The sequence below is a fragment of the Suricata suricatta genome, chromosome 5, assembly GCF_006229205.1.
Source record: "Suricata suricatta isolate VVHF042 chromosome 5, meerkat_22Aug2017_6uvM2_HiC, whole genome shotgun sequence".
NCBI classification, from domain to species: Eukaryota; Metazoa; Chordata; class Mammalia; order Carnivora; family Herpestidae; genus Suricata; species Suricata suricatta.
The window spans coordinates 69,031,940-69,058,190 of record NC_043704.1 but is presented as its reverse complement, the minus strand read 5'-3'; the positions used below and the strand labels follow the sequence as shown (position 1 = coordinate 69,058,190).

General features: G+C 36.1%; 1 protein-coding gene across 1 annotated transcript in view; it reads left to right on the top strand.

The window, feature by feature from the left end:
• Positions 1–26,251, top strand: part of CCDC14 (coiled-coil domain containing 14) — a 50,707-nt gene that overhangs the window by 4,387 nt on the left and 20,069 nt on the right. Inside the window, exons 2-9 of the mRNA XM_029940717.1 lie at positions 5,069–5,124; positions 5,450–5,522; positions 5,982–6,051; positions 6,156–6,275; positions 13,875–14,111; positions 14,222–14,316; positions 15,218–15,716; positions 17,860–18,001. Coding sequence (XP_029796577.1) covers positions 5,069–5,124; positions 5,450–5,522; positions 5,982–6,051; positions 6,156–6,275; positions 13,875–14,111; positions 14,222–14,316; positions 15,218–15,716; positions 17,860–18,001 — 1,292 coding nt within the window. The remainder of the gene's footprint in view (positions 1–5,068; positions 5,125–5,449; positions 5,523–5,981; positions 6,052–6,155; positions 6,276–13,874; positions 14,112–14,221; positions 14,317–15,217; positions 15,717–17,859; positions 18,002–26,251) is intronic.

Here is a 26,251-nt window from a genome sequence, read left to right as displayed (position 1 = left end):
TCAGCTGCCTCATTTTTGGTGTATAGGAATGCAACTGATTTCTGTACATTGATTTTGTATCCTGCAACTTTACTGAATTCACTAATCAGTTCTAGAAGGCTTCTGGGGGAGTCAATTGGGTTTTCCATGTAGAGTATCATGTCAAACAGATGCCATCTTAAATGATCAAAGTTTATATCACCAGTAATGGGACAAACTGATGCCATATGCCGACTCATATTAAGGACAAAATTTCCCTTTTGTGGTATTCCTTCCAAAAATGCACAGTCTGAATCTAATCATGAGGGAACATCAGACAAGTCTAAATGTCCAGAGGGACATTCTACAACATAAGTGTCTTGTACCCTTTAAATATGTGAAGGTTATAATAGACAATGAATGATAATCTAAGGAACTATTCCAGATTAAAGGAGACTAATGAGGTATGGCAATTAAAGGCAACATATGATCCTGCATTGGATATGGGCCAGAATTTTTTAAATAAAGGACAGTATTGGAATAATTGGCAAAATGTGAATGAAGTCTATAGTTTATAATACAGTATCAATATTAATTTCCTGATTTTGATTATACCATGGTTATATAAGTGACCTTGTTTTTAGGAAATATTTAGGGGTAAATATTTAATATGAAGGGGTATCGTATCTGTAACTTACCCTGAAATGGTTCAGGAAAACCACTAATCTTATTATTTTTATATTTTTATTGTATATATTTTGTTTTTTGCATATATTTTGAGAGAGAACATGGCAGATGTAGTAAAATGTCAACCAACAGTTGGGGAATCTGGGTAAAGTGTATACAGAAATTCTTTGTACTATTATTTCAGAATTTAAAAAAAAGTTTTGATGAAAATGTGCCAATATGATAGTTACTGTTGCAGGGTGCTTTTATCCTGGGTAATTTCCATTACCTGATTTTCTATAATACAAGCTCATATATATTTTTTGGAGAAATATTGTGATCTTACAATTATGCCATACATTTACCTCTGTATACTTTTTGTTTTTAATTTTGAAAGATAATAATTGTGGTAGTTGTTTTGGGACTTGGTCCACCATGGTTTGGAATTTTCTTATGGTTTTAGCCAGGACACCAACATACATATATATAAAAGGAAAAAACCCTGAGGGTGTCATGCAGGGACCAGTGGAGCAATGCCATATAGGATCTTATTTCTTATAATGCTGGTTCTCTTTGCTGGCTTCATGACTCCTTCATATCCCAAGTTATCTCAAGGAGATATATAGCTCCATTAACCCAGTTTTTAAAATGTATTCTCAGTAGCATATAACTCCAGATAGTTTAATAGTTACTGCTCAAAGCTATCTTGGTATGAAATATGTCAACACATAAAGAAAAACCATAAATGTAACTGCCAACAGTAACTACTTCTGAAGGGTGAAATGAGGGGGTGAGTAGGGAATTTAACTCATGTCTTAAAAAAAATTTTTTTGTAACATTTATTCATTTGAGAGAGACTGTGATTAGGGGAGGGGCAGAAAGAGAGGGAGAGACAGAATCTGAAGCAGGCTCCAGGCTCTGAACTGTCAGCACAGAGCCTGATACAAGTGGGCTTGAACTCACTGGCCGCCAGATTATGACCTGAGCTAAAGTTGGACGCTTACCGACTGAGCCACCTAGGCACTCCATCATGTCTTTTAAAAAGTGTATTTTAATTTAAAAATTTTTAAAGTTTATTTTTCAGTGAGAGAAAGACAGAGTGTCAACTGTGGAGAGGCAGAGAGAGGAGACACAAATTCCAAAGCAGTCTTAAGGCTCTGAGCTGTCAGCTCAGTGCCCAACTTGGGGCTTGGACTCAAACTTTGAGATCATGATCTAACCTTAACTGACTGAGCCATCTAGGTGCCCCTAAAAATTACTTTTTAAGTAGAAATTATATTTATTTGATATAAATTTATTAAGATATAAAAAGTTATACTTTGGGAAGTCTCCCTTCTTGCTGTGTCTTCTAGATTCTCAGCTTTCCTCTCCAGAGGCAAACACAACAAACTGTTGCCTAACTTTCAAGATATTGGATGCATGTTAAAGCAAGTGCATTTTTTTCTTTATTTTACACAAAAATTAGCCCGCTTATTTTACTTTTAAAGTAAAATTGTTTTTTCAAAAACAATATTGTTACATGAGCAAAAAGAAAGAATGAGGGAATGAGCTGTAGGTAAAGAAGAATGGTAGAGTTTTCATGGACTGATCTTGTCAGGTTTCTAAATAATGTGGATAACTGTTATTTAACATAATGTTGGAAGTCCTAGCCTCAGCAGTGAGACAACAAAATGAAATAAAAGGCATCCAAATTGGCAAAGAAGAAGTCATACTTTCACTTTTCACAGATGACATGATACTTTACATGGAAAACCCGGAAGACTCCACCCAAAAGCTGCTAAAACTGATACATGAATTCAGCAAAGTTGCAGGATACAAAATCAGTGTACAGAAATAGGTTGCACTTCTGCACACCAATAATGAAACAAAAGAAAGATAAATCAAGAAATGATCCCATTTACAGTTGCACCAAGAACCATAAAATACATAGGAATAAGCTTAATCAAAGATATATAAGAACTGTATGCTGAAAACTATAGAAAAGCTATGAAGGAAATTGAAAGAGACACAAAGAAATGGAAAAGCATTCCATACTCATGGATTGGAAGAATAAATATTGTTAAAATGTTAATACTACCTGAAGCAATCTACACATTCAATGCAATCCCCATCAAAATTGTACCAGCATTCTTCTTAAAGCTAGAACAAACAATCCTAAAATTTGTATGGAACCACAAAAGACCCCAAATAGCCAAAGTAATGTTGAGAAAGAAAACCAAAGTGGAAGGCATCACAATCCCAAACTTTAACCTCTACTACAAAGCTGTAATCATCAAGACTGTATGGTATTGGCACAAAAACAGACACATAGACCAATGGAATAGAATAAAGAATTCAGAAATATATGGCAAACTAATTTTTGACAAAGCAGTAAAGAGTATTCAGTGGTAAAAGACAGTCTCTTTAGCAAAAGGTGCTGGGAGGACTGGACAGCAACATACAAAAGGCTGAAACTAGACCACTGTCTTACACCATACACAAAAGTAAAATGGATGAAAGACCTAAATGTGAGACAAAAAACAACACCCTCGAGGAGAAAGCTGGCAACAACCTCTTTGACCTCAGCCGCTGCAGTTACTTGCTCAACACTCCAAAGGCAAGGGAATTAAAAAGCATTTGGACCTCAGCAAAAACCTCTGTACTGCAAAGGAAACAATCAACAAAACTAAAATGGAAACAACAGAATGGGAAAAGATATTTGCAAATGACATATCAGATAAAGGATTAGTATCCAAAATCTATAAAGAAGTTATTCAATACCCGGAAAACAAATAATGGGCAGTGAAGAAATGGGCAGAAGATACGGATAGACATTTTTCCCAAGAAAACATCCAGATGGCCAACAGACACATGAAAAGATGTTCAACATCACTCATCAGCAGGGAAATACAAATTAAAACCACACTGAGATATCACCTTGCATCAGTCAGAGTGGCTAAAATGAACAACTCAGGAAACTCAGGAAACAGGAAACTGGTGAGGATGTGGAGAAATGGGAACCCTCTTGCACTGTTGGTCGGAATGCAAACTGGTGCAACTGCTCTGGAAAACAGTATGGAGGTTCCTCAAAAAATTAACAGTAGAACTCCCCTATGACGCAGCAATAGCACTGCTAGGGATTTATCCAAAGATACAGGAGTGCTGATGCATAGGGGCACATGTACCCCTATGTTCATAGCACTTTCAGTAATAGCCAAATTATGGAAAGAGCCTAAATGTCCATCAACTGATGAGTGGATAAAGAAGATGTAGTTTATATATACAATAGAATACTACTTGGCAATGAGAAAGAATGAAATCCTGCCATTTGCAGCAACATGGATGGAACTGAAGGGTTTTATGCTAAGTGAAATAAGTCAGAAAGATAGGTATCCTGTTTTCACTCATGTGGAACTTGGGAAACTTAACTGAAGACCATGGGAGAAGGGAAGAGGAAAAAATAGTTATGAACAGAGGGAGGGAGGCAAACCATAAGAGACTCTTAAATACAGAGAACAAACTGAAGGTTGATGGGGGGATGGTGGAGAGGGGGAAATGGGTGATGGGCATTGAGGAGGGCACTTGTTGGGATGAGCACTAGGTGTTGTATGTAAGCGATGAATCATGGGAATCAACCCCGTAAACCAAGAGCACACTATGTAAGTTAACTTGGCAATAAATTATATTAAATAAGTAGATAAAGTGGATAAATGAGTCGAAGTTATGAACTCTGTGCCGTATCTGTAACTTACATGTTTTGAAGACTAGGGAATATAGAACATGTTCAGAGGTTGACTGTAGTCCAAACTTCCTGTAGTAGGTACTTCTGGTTAAAATAATATCTCAACTTCCTTTTCATCTTAAACAGACTTAAGGAACAAATATATGTCCTGTTTGCTTGACATTCTACATAGAACAAATAACTTATTGATTTCAATTGTAATGTGGATTTGTAGGCTATATCAGCTTTTTAAAAAGCAACATGATATACACATCAAATGGAATATTATTGAGCCTTAAAAGGGAAGGGAATTTTGACACTTGCTACAAGACATTAGATTAAGTGAAATAAGCCCATCACCAAAGGGCAAACTGCATGATTCCACTTACATGAGCTTCCTAGAGTAGTCAAATTTATAGATACTGTAAGTAGAAGTGTGGTTGCCAGGGGCTGAGGGAAGGAGTGGGTGAGAAGTTAATATGTAAGGGTACAGAATTTCAGTTTGGGATGATGAGACGGTTCTGGAGATGGATGATGGGTACAACAGTGTGAATATATTTAATGTCACTGAATATATCTAGTGCCACACAACTGTACTATAAAAAGTGGCTACACTGGTAAATTTTGTTATGGTTTTATCACAAAAAGAAAGGAAACAACATTTCAGGTTTTGTCAAGACAACCTACTGAGAATAATAGAAAAATATCTGTATATTTACTATAATTTAATGCATTATATCATAGGTGATATCTTCAACAAAACACATTGGGCCTGCTAAAGTAACAAATGGAAAGAAAGGGTAAGTACTTAAAGAAGTTTACCACTTGAGAAAAATCTCGAGAGTTTTTTTGAGTCTTTGGGCTGGACCAAATTTTACCTACCTCAGACAACTAGATTGGTCTCTACCTTCACAGACTCTGGGGAGGAACCTTCTGTATGTGCCCATGTTGATCATTTTAGTGTTTAATAATCTTTATAATTGTTAAAAAAATCTTATATAAATCCCATTTTGTGGACAAGCTTCCTTATCTAAATTTTACTGGGAAGAAAATGACTACTTATTAATATATTTTGGAAACAAATTTTTCAGTATTTGTGAAAATATTAATGAACTTGTTTTGTAGGATCCATTTAAGAAAGATATCACGTTTTAATGCAGATTCTGGCAATCCTATCCGTTCTGACTCAGAAAGTCAGGTAAGATTAAACTGAATATATAAAATATATACGATTTTTAAAAAATGTTTATTTATTTTTGAGAGAGAAAGAGCAAGAGCAAGAGTGGGGGAGGGACAGAGAGAAGGAGAGAGAAAAACCCAAGGAGGCTCTGTGCTACCAGTATAGAGCCTGATGTGGGGCTCCATCTCACCAACTAGGAGATCATGACCTGAGCCAAAATCAAGAGTCAGAGGATTGATTGAGCCACCCAGATGCCCCTACAATGTACACTATCTTAATTAGTCTTCAGGTAAAAGCTGAAAAGCAGGAATAAAAGTTCAGAGGTTAAGTATTAATTGACATGAAAACTTTTTGCTTTTAAACATGTTTTCTACCAGTAATTAATTGCTTCTAAAAGAAATCTCAAAACTGCATAATTTGTTGTTTTTTCTGCACTAAAATTTTGTATATGATTTCTAAATGAATTTCTCCTTACAGACTGAAACTGTACAAGGGCTTGATGGTTGTGCTTCTTTGCTGCGGGACATTTTAAGAAGTGAAGATTCAGGTTTTTAAATTTTTTATATCTTTTTTTTTTTTTTTTGCTAATCACCTTTTCTAAATTAAGTAATTCTCTTAATGCAAATGAAGTTTTGTTTTAATTATTAATAGGTTCAGAAATAGCATATTCAGAAAATAGATGTAATCCCAGATCTTTAGAAGGCAAAAGATTTGGATCTAAAAAGAAAGGACATGAAAAACATGTTCCTTCAGGAGTCCGGAAAGAAATTTGTAAGTATTTTCTCTTTTATTGTTTTTTTGCTTTTGATGTTTATTTATTTATTTTGAGAGAGAGAATGTGCACATGAGCACGCACAAGTTGGGGAGAGGCAGAGAGAGAGAGAGAGAGAATGAGAGAGAGATTCCCAAGGAGGTTCCACACTTTCAGTCCAGAGCCTAACACGGGACTTGATCCCATGAACTATGAGATTATGACCTGAGCCAAAATCAAGAATCAGATACTTAACTAACTGAGCCACACAGGTGCTTCCTTTTTTAAATTTAAATTTAAGCTTTGGGGTGCCTGGCTGGCTCAGTCAGTGGAATATGTGACTCTTGATCTTGGGGTTGGAGTTTGACCCCCATGTTGGATATAGAGATTACTTAAAAAATAAATAAAATCTTTAACACATATATAAAATCTTAAATTATGAGGGTTTTGATAAATTATGGGAATGATGCAGTTGGTCTTTCATTTTAATAAAATGAGTTATTCAGGAGTATGTGTGTGCTTATGCTTCTCTTTGTCTATTCAGCTTCTAATTGCTGGGTAGTTACTTTGTTTACTATCTTTTTCCCAAGAAGAAAAGTGGAAAAAGTGACTGACTGCGTTTTGTAAAAGAAAAGGTTCAAACTCAGAATGACATTTGGGAGCTATCTAGAGTTATCTTTGCTCTTCTTGCCACTTCTTTCCATAGATCACCAGAAATTGGTTGTGTTTCAAGTGCATACGTATAGATACTAATTGATTTAAAATCATTTTATGTGCATATATCTATCCTAAGTAGGTTTAACAACTCAACTTGTTGAGCTGCACAGTTAGAATACATGGTACCTAAGAAGGTAAAATTCCAAGTTGTATAGGTAAATAAGGAAAGAGAGCCTTCCACTGATGGTGATGTTGCCAAAGAAATTTTACACCTTCCCCGTTAACTTTGCTCACTTTATAAAGTATAATAATTCAGCAAGCAGTTTAGAACAAAAAAGTTTTGACTATGTTGCCCCCCTTGAGGCCTGTAGACTAAGATAGCCCAAAATGGAGACGAAAAAATCCACAATGGGAATTCAGATAGACAACAATGAGAATAGCTACTTCGGTGGTTCAGGCGGGCCAAAAATATTAGCACATGATTAGAATCAGCTTAGGCAAGAGGAAAAGTCTGGAAAGTTATCCACACCAACAGCCCTAGATATTAAGAGATCTGGATCCTGGCAAAGAGACTGAGAAAATGAGAGTAGAGCATTCCTAGGAGTAGAGGTTAATGTTCCAGAATGTCCTGAGTTGGAGAACTAAGGCAGAGAACTGAACAACTTACTAATTCATCTTGGAGGGTAGTCATTTTTAGCCTCATCTTATCTTTACTTGCACTGTTCAAGAAGGTATTTATGTGCATGTGGCCATGGAGCACTTGAAGTATGGCCGGTACAACCAAGGAGCTGAATTGCAAATGTTATTTACTTTAATTACCTTAAACTTGAAATCGGATATTAGAAAACTTTTAAGTATGTTTGTAATAACTTGGATATATGAATCTACTTTTTCAACTATCAATTTTATTAAATCTAATACAGATCAGATATTTCTGATGAAAATTTTTCATCCAGGTTGAGATGCGCTTTGTGTAAAGTACACACTAGATTTAAAAGATTTACTACAAAAGTATCTCAAATTTTTATATTAATTTTTTTGTTGAAATGTTAATATTTTGGGTATACTGATTTAAATAAAACATTGAAATTTTACCTATCCTTTTTTAATACAGCTATTGGGAAATTTTATTTTATTTTTTATTTTTATTTTTTTAATGTTTTATTTTTTTTTGAGAGAGAGAGCGAGCGAGCGAGCAGGAGAGGGTCAGAGAGAAAGGGAGACACAGGGTCCAAAGACAGGCTCCAGGCTGTCATCACAGAGCCAGACACAGGGCTCGAACCCACAAACTAGGAGATCATGACCTGAGCTGAAGTCAGACACTTAACCAACTGAGCCACCCAGCCTCCCCACTACTGGAAAATTTTAAATTGCATATGTGGTTTACATTATATTTACATTGGACAACACTGGTCTAAACTAGGGATCAGCATAATATAGTCTGGTTTATTTTATAAGTAATGTTTTGTTATTTATTTTGTAAATAAATGTTTATTGGAGTGCAGCCATGCTAACTCATTAATGTATTTTCTATGACGACATTTGTGCTGCAACAATAGAGTTGAGTGTGTGACAGAGACCATCTGGTCTGCTAAGCCTAAAATATTGTCTAGCCTTTTAAGGAAAAGTATGCTAACCCCTGGTCCAAACTCTTAAAGCAGAGGTCTGTTTACTGGGGCCCCATTGGACAAATAAATGAATGGTAGCACCAATTGCTCATTTCTCTAGTCTCCTCTTTTTTTCTCAAGGCAGGTTATTTCTTGTCCAGGGCATTCTTAGGGAACTCTTATTTGGAATATATGTGGCTGACCGTAGTGCCAAGGAACCCAGCTTAACTGCTTACTAGTCAGAATTGCAACAGAAAACAGATGGCAACACTCTAAGATAATTCAGGGAGGGTTTGTTTACAGAGGAACTCATTACAAAGGTGTGAGTGGGGTATAGGGAACCCACAAGGGACTATGCTAGCCCAGTGCAAGCAACAGCAGCAGAGGCCTTAAGAGATGAGGTTAGGGAGAGGTTACTGGGGCCCAGATCTGTTATTCAGAGTAGGCTGCCATGAGAAGAACAGTGAGCTTCATTTAAGGAGCAAAGCTGGCCCAAGTTGCCTTCAAAGAGAGGGGCTGGGGAATTAATACTCTGACTTTATGCTTCTTTCTTTGGTACTGCCAGGACTCCCAGTGGGTCAGACCCAGTTGGAGCCCTTTTGATGTATATCAAATATGGGATTTGATTTTTATTCTTACAGGCTAATAAGTTAGCCTTACTATGTCATGGATGCTGGCAGGAGACACAAGATTCCTGGGTCAGAGGCAAAGGACTTGATTACTCACACAGTAACTAAATAAGCCACATGTATATTAGCATATTTCCCTCTCACTGCTGATTCCTATGGGGGTGATGTGATGGGCCCAGATGGATGCTGCTCATTCTATAGGTCTGTTTCAGCGGAGGAACACTGAGCTTGGGAAGCCGTTGCTTTGGTAGTGAGCGCTTGTCTCAGGGAAGCATTACCTTACCCCTTACGGTTTAGTCACTACAGACACAACCCTGAGAAATGGCCCAGGTAAAGAGTTTAGGTCAAGACCTTACTGTCTTGGTATACTGAGCAAGACACGTAGGAGCACAAGAGACCCATGAGGACTGTGTCTTAACAGTGTCATCCATATAGATTAGCATCCCAGGGAAAGCAATGTGGGGACAAGTAGAGGACGGATTTGGAGGAGCAGATGAGAGATACCTAGCATTCTGGATCCTCAGACTCTAGAATTTTAAGGAATTTATTACAGCATGTTAAGTAGTATCTTATGTATTATTTTAATTTTACGATACATTATCTTACTATTTTATGTTAACCATCTTCTGGGGTGCAATCTTACGTACTTTCTGTCTGGAACCTGCCTGATCATTGAATGTCTGTGGGATCAAGCTCACCCACCTTATGCAGACTGGGAGTAAGGAGGCAGAAAGGCAGTTCCAGAAATGCATTGAGCTTCTTGAGGATGCTCCTGACATTTAAAGAAAAAACATTTTAATAAGCACCTTTTTACATTTGATAACTATCGAATGCTATGGGCACATGGCTCTGCTCTCAGCAACATACCTCTATTGCTGCCCTTACCTTGGGGAAATAAACTGCTACAGGGAGAATATTTTGAGCATTGATTGCCCTCATTAAGGCTAGTTCTTTTACATATTTCAAATTGTCATAGGCATCCAGCAGCTCTTACCTGTAGTGGTTATTTGTTCTGTATTTGTGGGGCAGAAATTATCTCACCATTGGACAGTGCTTGTACATCCAAGCAGTAGTGCTTGTACGGAAGCTAGGATTCAAGGACTAAAGAAGTCTTAGGACTGAATAATGAGTGCATCCCTTTCATGGGTTCTAGTTATCACTGACACCAATTAGACATATTGTCATCCTAATCTGTTAGGTAACATTTTCATGTAGGATGCTTTGGTGTAATGAACAAGAGCAAGAAAATATATCTTATTGTATTTGTGTGTTAACAGACTCTTGTTGGTGGTGGTTTTTTTTTTTTTTTTGGTTAATTTTTAAATTAGTAGTAATTTAAATGCAGAGAGGGGGTCAGGGGAGGGGCAGAGAGAGAAGGAACGAGAGTATCCCGAGCAGGATCCACACTGCCAGCATGGAGCCCAGGGCGGGGCTTGAACTCATGAACCGTGAGATCATGACTTGAGCTGAAATCAAAAGTCAAGCACTTAACCAACTGAACCTCCCAGGTGCTCCTAAATGCAATCTTTTAATGAATTTATGATTTTTAACTTGTCTTGAATAATTTACTTTAAGATTTGTCTCTTAAATACAAATCTTTAGCATTATCAGTAGGGTTTTTTATAAACTAAGTTCAAGGAATAAATTAAGTCATTTTAATTCTAGGCTTTGATTTTTTTAAGAAATATGTTTGAAGTTTATTAATTTATGTTGGATGATGACATCTTTTAGCAGATGCAGAGGCATAATATTGTAGCTCAGCTTTATCAGAGATTGTGAAAATCACTCCTTGAAAAGAAGGTGAATGAGAGCCAATGCTTGGGACCGCTAAGTGTAAAATCTAGAAGTCATCAAACCAGGCAATTCTAGCTTGGATAGGACCAAAGAAAATTCAGGTGCAGAAAGGAGACCCAGGAACCAGGAGGAAAGGAAGACCAGTGTAAAGGATGGCCACGCTTCACCATTTTAGTTTTAGAGCTACTTTTCCACTTAATGTATTATAAAATTATATTTCCAATAAGAAGTAAATTTTTTGCAGAAATGTTCATTAACCAGTTTGCTCTAGCTCGTCTATTCAGATAATGAAGAATAACTTCTTTTCAGTTTTAATCACCTCAGAGGACACATATTTAGAGGTATATCAGATGGGAAGATTTGTGATTCTGAAATATTTACTTGTCTGAGTTAAGACTTTGCAGGGGCGCCTGAGTGGCTCAGTTGGTTAAGCCTCTGACTTCAACTCAGGTCATGATCTCATGTTAGTGGGTTCAAGCCCCACATCAGGCTCTGTGCTGACAGCTCAGAGCCTGGACCCCCTTCAGATTCTGTGTCTCCCTCTCTCTCTCTCTGCCTGTCCCCCTCTCATGCTTTGTCTTTCTCTGTATCAAAAATAAAAATAAAACATTAAAAAATAATTAAAAAATTTAAAAAAGACTTTGCAGCAATTTGGCAACAGATCTAACATTAAGTTCTTACTATGTGCTAGAAGTAGGTGATACTTTTATTATAATATTATTTATAATGAAGTGGAAGAGGCCAAGAGAGGTTAAGTAATTTTCTAAAAGTCACTCAGCTAGTCACTGTTAGAGCTTGTACTCAGGTCTGAAAAAAATGTTCACAGGAATAAATCATCTCAAAAGGAAGCATACTCTACCTAAGTCTAAGTAGAAGTATCTATTACCTCACCATTTTCATAGTCAAATAATAATTTAGTAGTCTTTTCTTTGTGATTTTTTTTTTATCTTCATTGGTTATAGTAGTTAATCTGCCTTTAACTTTTTGGTTTTACATGTAAGTTTTATGCTTTTAGCAATGTTTATGTTTTTAATAAGCTATATATATTTGGAGAATTTCATATCATTTTTTAAAACTTCACTTAAAAATTTTTTTTTTGTTATTTATTTTTGAGAGACAGAGAGAGACAGTATGAGCAAGGGAGGGGCAGAAAGAGAGGAAGACACAGAATCTGAAGCAGGCTCCAGGCTCTGAGCTGTCAGCACAGAGCCTGACACGGGGCTTGAACCCACTGACCATGAGATCATGACCTGAGCTGAAGCCAGATGTTTAACTGACTGAGCCACCCAGGCACCCCAAAACTTCACTTTTTAAACAATTGAGTAACTTGCATAAATCATTTGCACAAATTGATAAATTTTTGTGTATGTGTACCCCCATATAATTACCCCCCAGATGAAGATATGGAACATTTTTAGCACCTTACCAGGCTTCTGCCCCATTCTCATCCTCACCATCACCTACCCTGACCCTTAAGTAACTACTTTTCTGACTTCTGTCTCCATTGGAGAATTTTATCAATATTTGAACTTCATATAAACGCAGTTATATACCTTGTAGTCTGTGTCTGACATCTTTCACACATTATGTCTGTCAGATTCATAGAGGCAGTTGAATATATCAGTAATTTGTTCTTTTCCAGTGCTGCAGTGTTCCATTATATGAGTATACCACTCATATCTGCTATTCATGGCTATTTGGATGTTATCGTTTTTGGCTACTGCAGATAAAGCTGTTGTGAACATCCTTGTATGCATCTCTTGGTAGCCATGAATACTCACACCTGGGAGTACATTTGTTGTATCATAGAATGTATATGTAGCTACTGCCAAAGGCTAGGCATTTTCTGAATTCATTTTGTAACCTGAAAACCAATGATCTACCAAGAACACTCATTTCTGTTCAGTCTTTTAGAAAAAGTTTGTGAAGGGGGTCTAATTAGGGAAATAGATCTGATACTGATCTCTAGAGTAGTGCTTTGTAGAAAACATTGTTTTTCATGTATTAGTTTATATTAATTCTGGGTTTCTCCCTTGTACTACTTAGTAGGTAGACTAAAAATGAGACTCTGTGGGGCAAATAATGAAGCATAAGATGCCTAAGGAAGCTTACAGTTTAGTCAGACAAGAGAATGAAAGATAAGCAATACAGTGCAATGTGCAAGTGACATATAATACATCTAGACACTGTGTGCTCTGGGATGGTGAAGAGCAGTTATTGGAGTAGAATGATTGGAAAAGGCTTCATGGAAGAGGGAAGCCTTCAGATGAGCCTTGGTGCGTGGGTAGAACTGAATTGGAAGAATGGCTCATCACAAGTAATGTTATAGGAGGGTGAGAGAAGCTATCGGGGTGTCTAAACTGGCCTGACTGGAATGAAGAGTTTGAGTTGGGGTTATTGGGAGGATGGTGGGAAAAGTTGGTTGTGGTCATAAATGCCAGGTTAAGATTTTTCTTTGAGGGCACATTTTCTAGATTAACTACACTTTTATTCTTGCTCTCAGAGCTCTAATTTTTTTTTAAATGGTCCAAGCAATAAAATTGTTACAGACTATTCTGTCTCTCCTATTCCATATTCCCCTGAGGGCATGAATGGGACAAGGAACAAGGTGAAAGAGTTTTATTAGATTTCAGAAATAACACCCTTAAAGAGGGGTCTTATAATTGAAGGAGAGATTTCACAAATACCATTTAATAGAGACTTTAAAGACGTAGTATAGATAATTTTTGACTGGAGAGCTCACACAACTCATTTAGCTACTTTTAAAAGAGAATTTGAGGTGATTTTCTTTAGGGGGTGATAGTAGTAAAGCCCTTCTGTAAAGTATATGGTGAACTGAGCTATTTCTGACAATCTTTCTTCCCTCATATTTTATGGTAAAAGTTTTTGAAGAATATTATTTCAAAAAATGTTTTTCCTTCTTCTACATTAGTATCTTCAGATAATAAGAAATTTATACCTAATGAAACTTCTGCTGGAAGTGAGAGAGAGTCACCAAATATACCACGGAACTGGTCATTTCAAGATCATTATAGGATGTACTCACCGATCATATACCGAGCCCTCTGTGAGCATGTGCAGACTCAGATGTCCCTGATGAGTCACTCGGCTTCAAAGAACAACCCCGGGGGGATTCCTGCTGCACACTGCCAGGCCAAGTCTGGATCTGGTTAGTACGAATGGCGTTTTAAAAAGCATGAATATAAACTCTAATTAAGTTACCTACTTTTTGGAAAAGTAGTATGAGATGTGATAACTTTCCCCCCCCTTACCTTTTAGAGTCTCAGGCAGCTCCGTGTTCCAGCTGTAGCTTATCGACCTCCACCCCAGTCCAGTTACTTCAGTATCCAGCCTGCCTTCCGGTGGCTCATTCTGTGGGTACATTTTATATATTCTACAAATAATTATTTGCTTTTATAAATTGTCACCTTAAGAGAGAAATTTGAATTTACTGATTGTATTGTAATGCCCTAAGATACTAATTATCTTTTCAAATAATTTTTTACTGGAAATGTTTTACCTATTCATTAAGGATAATGTGGGAGGGGGAGGGAAAGAGATCAGTAGAAAACAGAAATCACCCATACCTACCACTTAAGCACAATTGCTGTTAACATGTTGATGGAGCACTTTCTAATCATTTAATTCTCTTATTTCATTTTCTGATTTTTCTTTATGTTTACTTTCTTTTAAGAATATGGTCATAATTAAATGTTATACAGCTTTATATACCATTTTTTTAAATTTAGCATTTTATTGTGAACATGTTTCTCTATTAATATGTACCCTTAGTGAATTTTTAATAAGTGAATGAATAGTTAGTGGATATACTATGTTCTATGTAAGTACTTCCCTATGGTTAGACATTTAAGTAATAGCTTTTTACTACCATAACATTTCTGTAAACATATTTGTGCAAATGCTTCTTGCATGTTTGAGCTTATTTTCTTGCAATGCGATTTCCCAATGTGGGAGTTTGTTTTAGTCCCAAGGTGGACTGATTTTTTGATGCCTTTAAACCACGTGTGATATTTGTAAACAATTTATTTTAGTCATGGCTTTGTAATGTTTCCATTATACAGAGCAAACTAATTAATAAGCTTGATAAAAAGAGAACATTGTCGTGAGGGGAAATCTGGCTTTCTCACTGGTCATCTGTAACTCTATCCTACAGAAGTCATTTTCTAATATTTCTGGTTTGGGCTGATTATAGTTAATGCCTACAAGTCAGTGCTCACAGTTTTGAAGGCTTACCTGGTTTTTTTCTGTCTTTAGGAAGTTCAGACTGATGGTGACAACAAGTCTGCATCACAAGGTAAAACTGTTTCTATGAACTGTGCTCATGTTCTGCAGAATTCCTTCCGTACTGGTGTTGAAGGTCCACGCAGCCTGCCCCAAAGTGACGGACCAGCTATTCGACCCTTCCAGCAGCTGGGTCTTGTTAATGGGATTCTGCCACAACGTGAAGCTCCTAAGGAACCAGACCTACTAAAGTGTTTTCAAACATATCTGAACCTATTGCATTCTCATCCGGACAGCCAGACACACCAGAGCTCCACTCTGTTACCACCACCTTTCCTGTCCAGTAATGAAGATAGATGTGCCAAAGAACACACTGGAGAAGTCCCAAGTGAAGGAAAGGATTTAAACATAAACACACAAGATTCAAGAATAAGGGATGTGCAAAAGGCAAAAAATGTGAACCAGAGTGCCGAAAAAGCCAGAACTGTGAAGTATTTGTTGGGAGAGCTCAAGGCTCTGGTAGCAGAGCAAGGTATATGAGCATCTTTAAAATGAATTTCTGTGGTGTTAATGCTGAATAGTGGTATCTTATTATTTAGTCATCATTTAGATTTAGAAAAATCAACATGGAGTTTGTGGTATTTTCCATAGGAATATATCTTGAGCTAAAACGGCTGTGAGTTCTGCCTACTTTATTATTTAGATTTTGATCCCACATGTTTTCTGTGGATTTGAAATGTACAAGAGAGAATCAAACCAGTCTTTTACTTGCAAGCATGTATTCTACTTGATTCCAAAGGAACTTGGAAAGATTCAACCAAAGAGAATTTATAACCATAAAATGTTTAGGGGTTAGAAGACCCCTAACAACGATCAACTCCCTAGCATAGACTGGTAATTTTTCTTATTTTAAAAAGATGCAGAGAGTTTCTTCCCATCATTTCTTTAATAACCAACTGTTGCAAGATTTAACAAATCTGACTTGGAGGAGTAATCCAAACCTTTTAATGCCCTTGTTAGTTTACGTGTGAGTTTTTAATTACATCAAGACAAATGTCTCAGATGGAATTAGGAGATATTTGAGCCAAGTTGTATTTGTTTGTTTTCATTGTGTCTATATGCTAAATAATGGCTTTCACTTGGAGTGAGTTACAGTTTTGTCATCTTAGAAAACACAGTAATTGTGGAAGCGCTGACTGAATACCCAATATTTGCAGAGAAAAAGAAATCCCAAATCTCAAAATGTGTTATAGGAAGAACATAGCACTATTAATCTGAAGGTTCAATATATTAAAATCTCTATGTTTTCAGACTTTCAATTTATTACTCTTCTCTTGACCAAATACTTAATTATGGTAACGATAATAAGAAGAGTAACAATGTTAGGTATCATTTATTGGATACTTACATGTGCCTCCACTGTGCTTTTTTATATACATTATCTCATTTAATCCTCACAGCAATCCTATGAGGTATTGTTATCTCCAGTTAACTGTGGAGAAGTAATCTAAGCTTCAGGAGTTAAGAAGTTTGACTACAGCTCTATTGCTAGAAAATGGCAGAGCTCAGGTCTGCCTCCAATGCTTATGTGCAAAACTACTCTACAAAGGATTGGTAGGGAATTTCTCAGTAATTGGTCACAGATGTTTACCATGTGCATATACTTTACATCAGGGGACTAAAATACCCATGGGATTGAGTAACATTTTATAACTTAAAATCTATGTTCTACCTCTTTGGGGTATAAGAGTTAATATTATAATTATTAAATGTTTTCAGCCCTCAGAAAATTTGAATGGAAATGAAGGGGTAAATATAAAAGAACAAAGGATCTAAAATCCTCCTACCTGTGTCTGTTTGGCAGCTCCAAAACCATCCACTCCCCACAATTGACAGCAAAAACGGTACTGCTTTTGATGTGACACCAATTGAGGTGTGACTGGTTGTTTTACATCTGCTTTATAAAATTAAATACTAAAACCTTAGAGTAGATCCTCCTTCAATATTTTGCCAAATAGGATCACCTAAAGAGAATTATTTGCTTATGCCAAGATCAAAAGTTGTGTTGTAAATGTTAATACTGTAATCAATTCTAGGAAACCCTTCAGCAATGATACGAATCCATTAGTCCTTTGGGAATATGAGCTGGGAGACATAGTTATCTTCCTACTAGATTCTTCAACTGAAAAAAACAAACACACACTAATAATCCTGTGACTGAAGATTAATCTTTAGTTTACTGAATTTCTTTAGAAATCTTGGGGCGCCTGGGTGGCTCAGTTGGTTAAGTGTCCGGCTTCAGCTCAGGTCATGATCTCATGGATCGTGGGTTTGAGCCCTGCTTCGGGCTCTGTGCTGACGGCTCACGCAGAGCCTGGAGCCTGCTTCGGATTCTGTATCTCCCTCTCTCTCACCCTCCCCTGTTCACACTGTCTCTCTCTGTCTCTCAAAAATAAAAACATAAAAAAAAAAATTTTTTTAGAATTCTTTTGAGTAAACAAATGCAGGCAGGAGGAAAGAGGAAAATAAGATTTATATATCAAATTTATAATTGAATTGTTTATAGCAAATATGTACATATCTGAGAAATTTTCTTTTTTAGTAATACACATACATAATCTTACCCAAAAACTATTAATGGTATTGCTTTTACTCATTTCTTTGCCTATACATAGAGGATTCAGAAATTCAGAGGTTGATTACAGAATTGGAGATGTGTATATCCCTGCTTCCAGCAATAAGTGGAAACACAGATGTTCAAGTTGAAATAGCGTTGGCCATGCAACCGCTGAGAAGTGAAAACGCTCAGTTACGCAGGTAAGGATTGCTCTTCGAATATTTTTGTCATAGGCAGAGATGTCCTGTGGCCAGAACAAAGGTGCCAAATGAGGTATCTAGGACTCTGTGTGAAAAATAGATTTAGTGTTTTATTGTGTTTCTACTTTTGCCTCTCCCTTTCTTAACATTGCCAGCATTTTCTAACTCCTCTTCCGTTGCTTGTGCTCACTGGTACGTGTTTTCTCCCACCTCCTTTGTCTCCATTGTCACTTGGTTGTGAAGTTCCTCGGGGTATTTGTCAAGCTAGTCGAGGTAATATTGCATATTGTGCTGCAATATGAAACTCCAGAATCTCGGTGGTATAGCACAGTGAAAGTTTCGCCCTCATGTGAGACCAGCATGGGTTGTCATCCTAGGACTCAGGATTTAGGTTCCCTCGATCTTATGAGTCCACAGTCTCCTAAGATTATGTTTTTCAGGGAAAATAGAACTTGGATCTGTCACACCAACTCTCCATCTCTCAGTCTAGAAATGACAGTCTCACTTCAGCTTCTTTTTTGTAGGCTAAAATGGGGCAATGAAGCATATGGTCGTGCCTAATGTAAAGGTCAGGGGCATAAAATTTTCCCATACTGCCCACACATCCAGAAGGAAAGGAGAACCTGATAGGGGTGAGCACCATTTGCTCTACCACACTCAAATCATAGGAAAAACTCATTTAAATTCTTAGATATTTTTTCTTTTGGCTATGTTAACTTACGTAGGAAATAAGTGACATTATTAGCAATATCCTAACTTTGCATGTTTCAGTGATGACCACCAGTGTCTATACTCCGCCAAGAATTATGATACATATTCAGTGCTTCTGCAGCACTGCGGTGTGAGTGTACCCTGAGAAGGTGTTAGAGTTGTATGAGCTGTAGACATTGTACCAGACAGGCCCTGCAAGGACCTGCACAAACATTTTTAAGAAATTAGAAAGCAGTAAAATAGGATTGCTAGTTGGAGAGTAGCTTAAATGTATAGATCTGGAGCCTGCCAAAGGCATGACACCTCGTGAGATTTGCTTGCTTAGGATTGTGTCTCTAAAGGTCATTAGTCTCTAAGATACTATGATATAAGATGAGGTTGGTGGGTTTAAAGTCTTTTAATACTGTCTTCAGTTCTGACCTGAGCAATCCCTGTAATAGCATTAATATTTCAAAATAAAAAACAAGTATGAATAATAGTCATGGCAATAGCCAGGAGTACTACTAACGTTTATTGAATGTTTCTAATGTGCCAGGCTATGTCTCTTTAAAATCTCAGAATGGCTCCATGAGGTAGGTATTATGTTATTCCCATTTACACATGAGGAAACCAAGGCACAGAGAGGTTATGTAACTTGTCCAAAGTTGCGTATATAAGAAGATTCAAACCAGGTAGTTTGCTTTTAGAGGTCAAATTATTGTAATTTATACATGTCTGCATTGCTTTTTCTAAGAAGTAGAATCTAACTTATTTATATTTATGTACTTCAATATTTAAGTGTATTTTGTGGAACAAAACGATACTGTAAGCTATTTGAAAGAAACATGTTTTAAAAGGTATGACTATCAAATAATTGGTTTTTCTTAAATAAGCCTACCAGAACTTAGTGTCAGACTATTGTCTATTTTAACACATGCCGATGGGAAATATCAGGATTTATTTATTTTCCATCTTTAGAACATTTTAGATTTGTTTTAGGAGCTAACTTGTAAGACTCAAGAAAATGAGACTTATTACTTTACTGGTCACTGTGTTTAAATTTTAAACAAAGGTATTAGTTTGATGTTCAACCACTTTTTTCAGACTTGGCACCAGATCTTTTTGGCTCTGTGTCCTTAGAGTACAAAGATTACATAGCATGCTATTCCTACTGTTTACTTGACCTTCTAAAAATGAAATTATTGAAAAATAAAGAATTTGTCAGTTTGTCTTTTTAGCAGAATGAAGTTTCCAGCAGAAGTATAGGAATTTTTGTGCCTCTTTGGTAACTGTATTTGGAAGAAATCATCCATAGTTTCCATTACAAATGAAAGTTGGAGTACATAGGTTTATTAGAAAGTGTTTTTCAGCATTTTCAATCAAAAACATCTTTTTTCCTGTATGGAGATTTAGAAACTACATGTTTCTATTTAGCCGTAAAAGTGATCTTTCAGTACCTTCTTGAGGTTTATTGCCATCTTGTGGCTTAAAAAAAATAGCCAACTGCAGGGATTCTGTGGGATTTGGGCATTTTTGGTAATTTGGGCTGCACAATTCTTATTTGGGACTTCTGAAAAAATGCCCAACATTTAGCCTTCCTGGCCCCTTCCCATGATATATCTATAGTGCCCAATTCATTGTGACGCCCCCCCCCCCCCTCAAAGCCCTGGCACTTTCCCAAATTTCCTGCATGAGGTTTTGCAGGGGTACTACTTCCAGTTAAGAACCATTGAGCTAGAGTGTTCCTTAATATTTATAGGGCAGGTTAGAAGTCGTGACCACTGCCTGACTTTAGACCTAAATATGAGACCACTATCTACTCATATGAACAACAACAAAAAAATAGAAGTGAGTGGGAGGAGACATGGGTGGCATTTGGTCTTTTGGTTTGATCATTTGACAGATGGTAACACAATTCTCCCAGATGGAAGCTACTAGAGGAAGAATATATTGTTTATTTGTTTATTTCATTTATTTTTGAGTTTGAAGATATGGGAGAGCCTGTGAGTTAAGATTTAGAGGTGCCAAGTTTGTCATTTAGACCATCTGGAGATATATACGGTAATAAGTAGAGCACAGGAACAGGATCCAGGATAGAAATGCAAACTTGGGAGTTATTCCCTGAACATATTTTTATTGAGATTTACTATAGATTTGGCACTATTGTAGGCACTGGAGAAAATGGTGATTAAGAGCAACTGATTTGTAAAAAAACAAACAAACAAAAAAACCCAAGTGATTTGTGATGTGATGTGATCTAGGATGGAGCTAGAGTGTATGATGCTAAGCAAAGTTAGTCAGAGAAAGACAGATGTCATATGGTTTCACTCGCATGTGGAATTTGAGAAACACAGTAGATAACATAGGGGAAGGGAAGGAAAAATAAGATAAAAACACAGAGGGAGGCAAACCAGGAGAGACTCTTAAATACAGAGAACAAACTGAAGGTTGCTGGAGGGGAAATGGGGGGGGAGGATAAGCTAAATGGGTGATGGGGGTAAGGAGGGCACTTGCTGGGATGGGCACTGGGTGTTATATGTAAATATATGATGAATCACTGGGTTCTACTCCTGAAACTTATACTACTCTATATGTTAACTAACTTGAATTTAAATAAATGTATTAGAAAAGAACAATCAATTTGTTATCAGGGCAGAAGTGGTAAATTCATCAGGAAGGTATAGAGTGTGGACCTAGGAAATTGGTAGGAAATAACAGTTTTTTAGGGAAAGAACATAGGAGGAGGAGACTATGAGAGAAACCCAAGAAGGAGCAAGTCAGGATATGGCAGGAAAGCTGGGAGAGGGATATCACAAAGCATGGGAAGAAAGAATTTATAGGGAAGCTCTTTGCATAGCATTCAGAATAAACACACTGGACAAAAGACATAAAAGAGGGTCAAGAATAAACATCACCAGATGAATTGCTCAAAGAAAACCCAAGAAAACTTAAATCAGTATTCCATAGTTTTAAGGAAATTGAAGATAATAGAAACCCTTCTTAAAGGCAGGAAAAAAAGAGAATTCTTAAAGGAGAAAAGATGGGAAAAAGAAGAAAAGTGAATTAGATGAAGTCAGGAAAATGATGTAAAAAATCTTATAAAAATGAAAACAAAATAAGCAAATATGAAGTCAGAGATCTTATGTTCCATTTAGGATATTTATTATATTCCATTAGAACCTAAGCAATATGAACGCTCATTTTGTTGTTTTTTTGGGTTTTGCTCTTTTCCCTCCAAATATTTTGGTTTCAGTTGCTATTAAATCCAGAGTTCAGTGTCTTCTACCAGTCTTAGCTTATTCTTCTTCCCAAACCCTTTTTTAAAAAAAGTATCAATTTATTTTGTGGTAAAATATATATGACATAATATTTGTCTTTTTAACCATTTTGTAAGTATATATTTCAGAGTCATTAACTACATTCACAGTGCTGTGTTCCCACAACCACTGTTTCCCCCAATTTTTTCATCCCCAACATAAACTTTGTACCCATTAAACAGTAATTCCCTCTCTTCCTTCCCGTTAGCCTCTGGTAATGTCTATTCTCTTTTCCATGTGAATTTGAGAAGGCTGAATGTTTGTCCCTTTTATTTGCTACTGTATTTCCAACACTGAGAACTGTGCCTAACACTCTGATAATTGTTTGTTAAATGATTGAAGGCATGGTTGGTAAGCTTGTAGAAACCAAATAAAATAGAAAGAGAATAATTAAAAATTATTGTAAAGAAGATACTTACAGAAGAGAAACAAAGAATGCAAAATTTGACATAATTAGCATTCCTGCGAAAGAGAACAGAACAAATGGATTAAAGACAATGTTAAAAGATATGTAAATAATGGGAAATTTAGTAATCCTCTGTGTCAGAGGATCAGTAGGACATTCAGGATCCCAGGAAAACTATTATAATAATCAACACCAAGATGTAAGTTAATAAATCACTACATCTTAAGGACAAAATAAAATTAACTTTTATAGACACTCAAAAGTAAATAATATATAAAGAGAAAAATATCAGACTGGCCTCAGCCTTTTCACAGGAATATTCATTGCAGATCATAGAACATTATTTACGAAGATCTAAGGGAAAGTAAGTATGCCCCACGGATCTCCTGTGTGGCCTAGCAATCCTTTCAGTGTAAAGGCAGCAGTCATAATCTCAGGAATGCAAGAATTTAGGAAATACAGCACTCTTGGACTCCTTTAAAAACTTCAAAAAAATTTGTTGAATAGCAAATTCCAGTCAACAAAGAGATGAATTCAAATAAAGGAGTGGATTAGAGATGAACATTGCACCTATACATAGAACTAAGACACCTATGGGAATTAAGGTTACAGAGTAGAATGTGTCAGTAATCTTGGCAATATAGATTCCAAAATTAATGTTTTATATCCTGTTTCCTTTATTTAAGGTTATCTGGGAATAATATTTTATGAGATAGAAATATTTGCCTAATGTTCCTTAGTTCTAATTTCACTTGTTACTTTTTCCTTCAGATAAAATCATAATCCTAAATTCAATACATAATATTTTAAAATAGTATTTTCTAAATGTTTATCTAATTTTGAGAGAGAAGAGATACGGAGTGCGAGCAGGGGAGGGACAGAGAGAGAGAAGGAGACACAGAATCTGAAGCAGGCTCCAGTCTCTGAGCTGTCAGCACAGAGCCTGATGCGGGGCTCGAATGCGTGAGATCATGACTGAGCCATCCAGGCTCCCCATAAAATAGTATTTGTAATATTATCCTATTATTTAAAAATTCTGTTTGGCTAATTTTTCCTCTCTGTATAGGCTTAAAAAATGTCTGAATAATACCCAACTAGTAGTGATTATTATTTCTGCTTAGAGTTGTGCTACAGTTCTAACTAGTAAACTAAGGCAAGAAAAGGAAGTAAAAGTCTTTTATTTTTTTTAATGTTTTTGTAATGTTTATTTATTTTTAAGAGAGAGAGTGAGAGACATAGCAGGAGTCGGGAAGGGGCATAGAGAGATGGAAATACAGAATCCAAAGTAGTCTCCAGGATCTGAGCTGTCCGCACAGAGTCCAATGCAGGACTCAAACTTACAAGCTATGAGATCCTGACTTGAGCTGAAGTCTGACGTTTAACCAACTGAGCCGCCCAGGTGTGCCTATAAGAGCCTTTTAAAGTATAGGCTGTATTATTCACAGATGACAGGATAGTCTTTGTAGAAAATACTATAGAATCTACAAAAAAGCAACTAGAATTAATAAATGGGCCTAAACAGGTTATCGGATGAGATCAATATATAATACAAAATACAATTCTATTTCTATATACTGGCAATGAACAATTTGAAATGAAATTTAAAAACATTAGTTTTAATAGTATCAAAAAATATGACCAATTTAGGGATAAGTTTGATTAAAAATGTGTGAGACCGGTATTCGGAACACTATAAAACAGTGGTGGGAGAAACTAAAGAGGACCTATATAAATGAGAGAGAAACCAGATGCATAGATTATAAGACTTGTTAAGATGTTAGTTCTCCCCAACTTGATCTATATATAGATACTATGTAGTTATGGTGAAAACCCCAAGAGATTTTTTTTTGTAGAAAGGTGATTTGAAAATTTATATGGAAATTCAAAGAATCTAAAAAAACCAAACCAAAACAACTTAAGGAATGGGGAATAAAATTGGTACTATCCTGTTTCATGACATAAAGTTATAATCAAGACAGTGTGGCATTCATGTAAGGAGAGACATGTATAAATGAAACACAATGGAGTCCAGAAATAAACTCACACATAAATATTTCTAGCTTTTGACAAAGATGCCAGGGAAATTCAATGGGGAAAGAAAGAATAATCTTTTAAATAAATAGTACTGAAACAATTGGAGAGCCATACACCAAAAAAAAAAAAAAAAAAAAAAAAAGGGAAAGAGAAAAAACCATCAGTTCAACTTTTACCTTATACCATGTATAAAAATTAACCTGAAATTAATCACAGTTTAAATATATAACTTAAATATACAGGACTTACAGAAAACATAAAAGAATCAGTGATTCTGGATTGGAAGAGATTTCTTGAATATAACAAAAAATATAAGTAGAAAAATATTTATAAGTTGGACTTCATCAAAATATAAAATTTGCTCTTCAAAAGTGAAGAGGCAAACAACAGAGAATATTTGCAATACATTTAGTGAAGGGTTTATACATACAGGACATATGAAGAGCTGTTACCACTCAAAAAACGGGCAAAGTATTATAATAGACACTACATCAAAGATCTCAAACAAGTGGGGCACCTGGGTGGCTCAGTTGGTTAAGCATCCAACTTCGGCTCAGGTCATAATTTCACGGTTTGTGAGTTTGAGCCCCGTGTCGGGCTTCGGATTCTGTTTCCCTCTCTCTCTCCGCTCCTCCCCTGATCACACTGTCTCTGTCTCTCAAAAATAAGTAAATGTTAAAAAGAAATCAAAGATATCAAATAAGCATATGAAAATATTTCATCATTGTTAATTATTAGGAAAATGCAAACTAAAACCATGATGAAGTAATACTACATACCCACTAGAATGGCTAAAATTCCAAAGACTATACCAGATGTGAGTAAGAATGTGGAGGAAATAACACTTGCATAATTTACTGGCAGGAATATAAAATGGTACAAATACTTTGGAAAATAGTTTGATAGTTTCTTAGAAATTAAACATAAACCGTATGATCCAGTGATTTCGTTCTTAGGTATGTACTCTGAGAAGTAAAAGCCTTTGTCCACACAAACGCTTACTTGTGAATATCCATAGGAAACAACCTAACTACCTGTTAGCAGGCAAATGGATAAATAGCCATATGTCCACACAGTAGTGAAAAGGAGAGAACTATTGATATGTGCAATAGCATGGATGAGTCTCGGAATCATGCTGAACAAAAGAAGGCAGGCTAAAGTGTATATTGTATGATTCCATTTACAATATAATTGTAGGAGCACCTGGATGGCTCAGTCCCTTCAGCATCCGACTTGATTTCAGCTCAGGTCATGATCTCAGTCATGGGATTGAGCCCCACATGGGACTCCCTGCTGGGCATGGAGCCCGCTCTGCCTCTCCCCAGCTCATGCTCTCTCTCTCAAAACAAAACAGAACAAAACAAAACAAAACAAAACAAAACAAAAAATAATATAATTGTATACTATATAAATATATAGTATGAAATTCCAGAAAATGCAAACTAGTCTATAAAGTAGTGGTTGTTTGGGAAGGGGATATTATGAAATAGAGCATGTGGAAATTTTAGAGTGTGATGAATATGTTAATTGTGGTGATAGTTTCACCACATCGTATGTTAAAACTTACCAAGTTATATATATGTGTATATATATATATACTTCAAATATGTGCATTTAATATATGTGTTTTATTTTAATAAAGCTATACTTAAAAACAATAAGTAAACTGAAAATAGAAATATTTGCCTAAATGTCAGCAGTTCTTTTCCTTTGTTTAAATCTAGTACGTGAAAATATAATACATAATATTTGTTAAAAACATGTATAATTATTTTAAAAAGATTATCTTTTGTTATTTTTTTA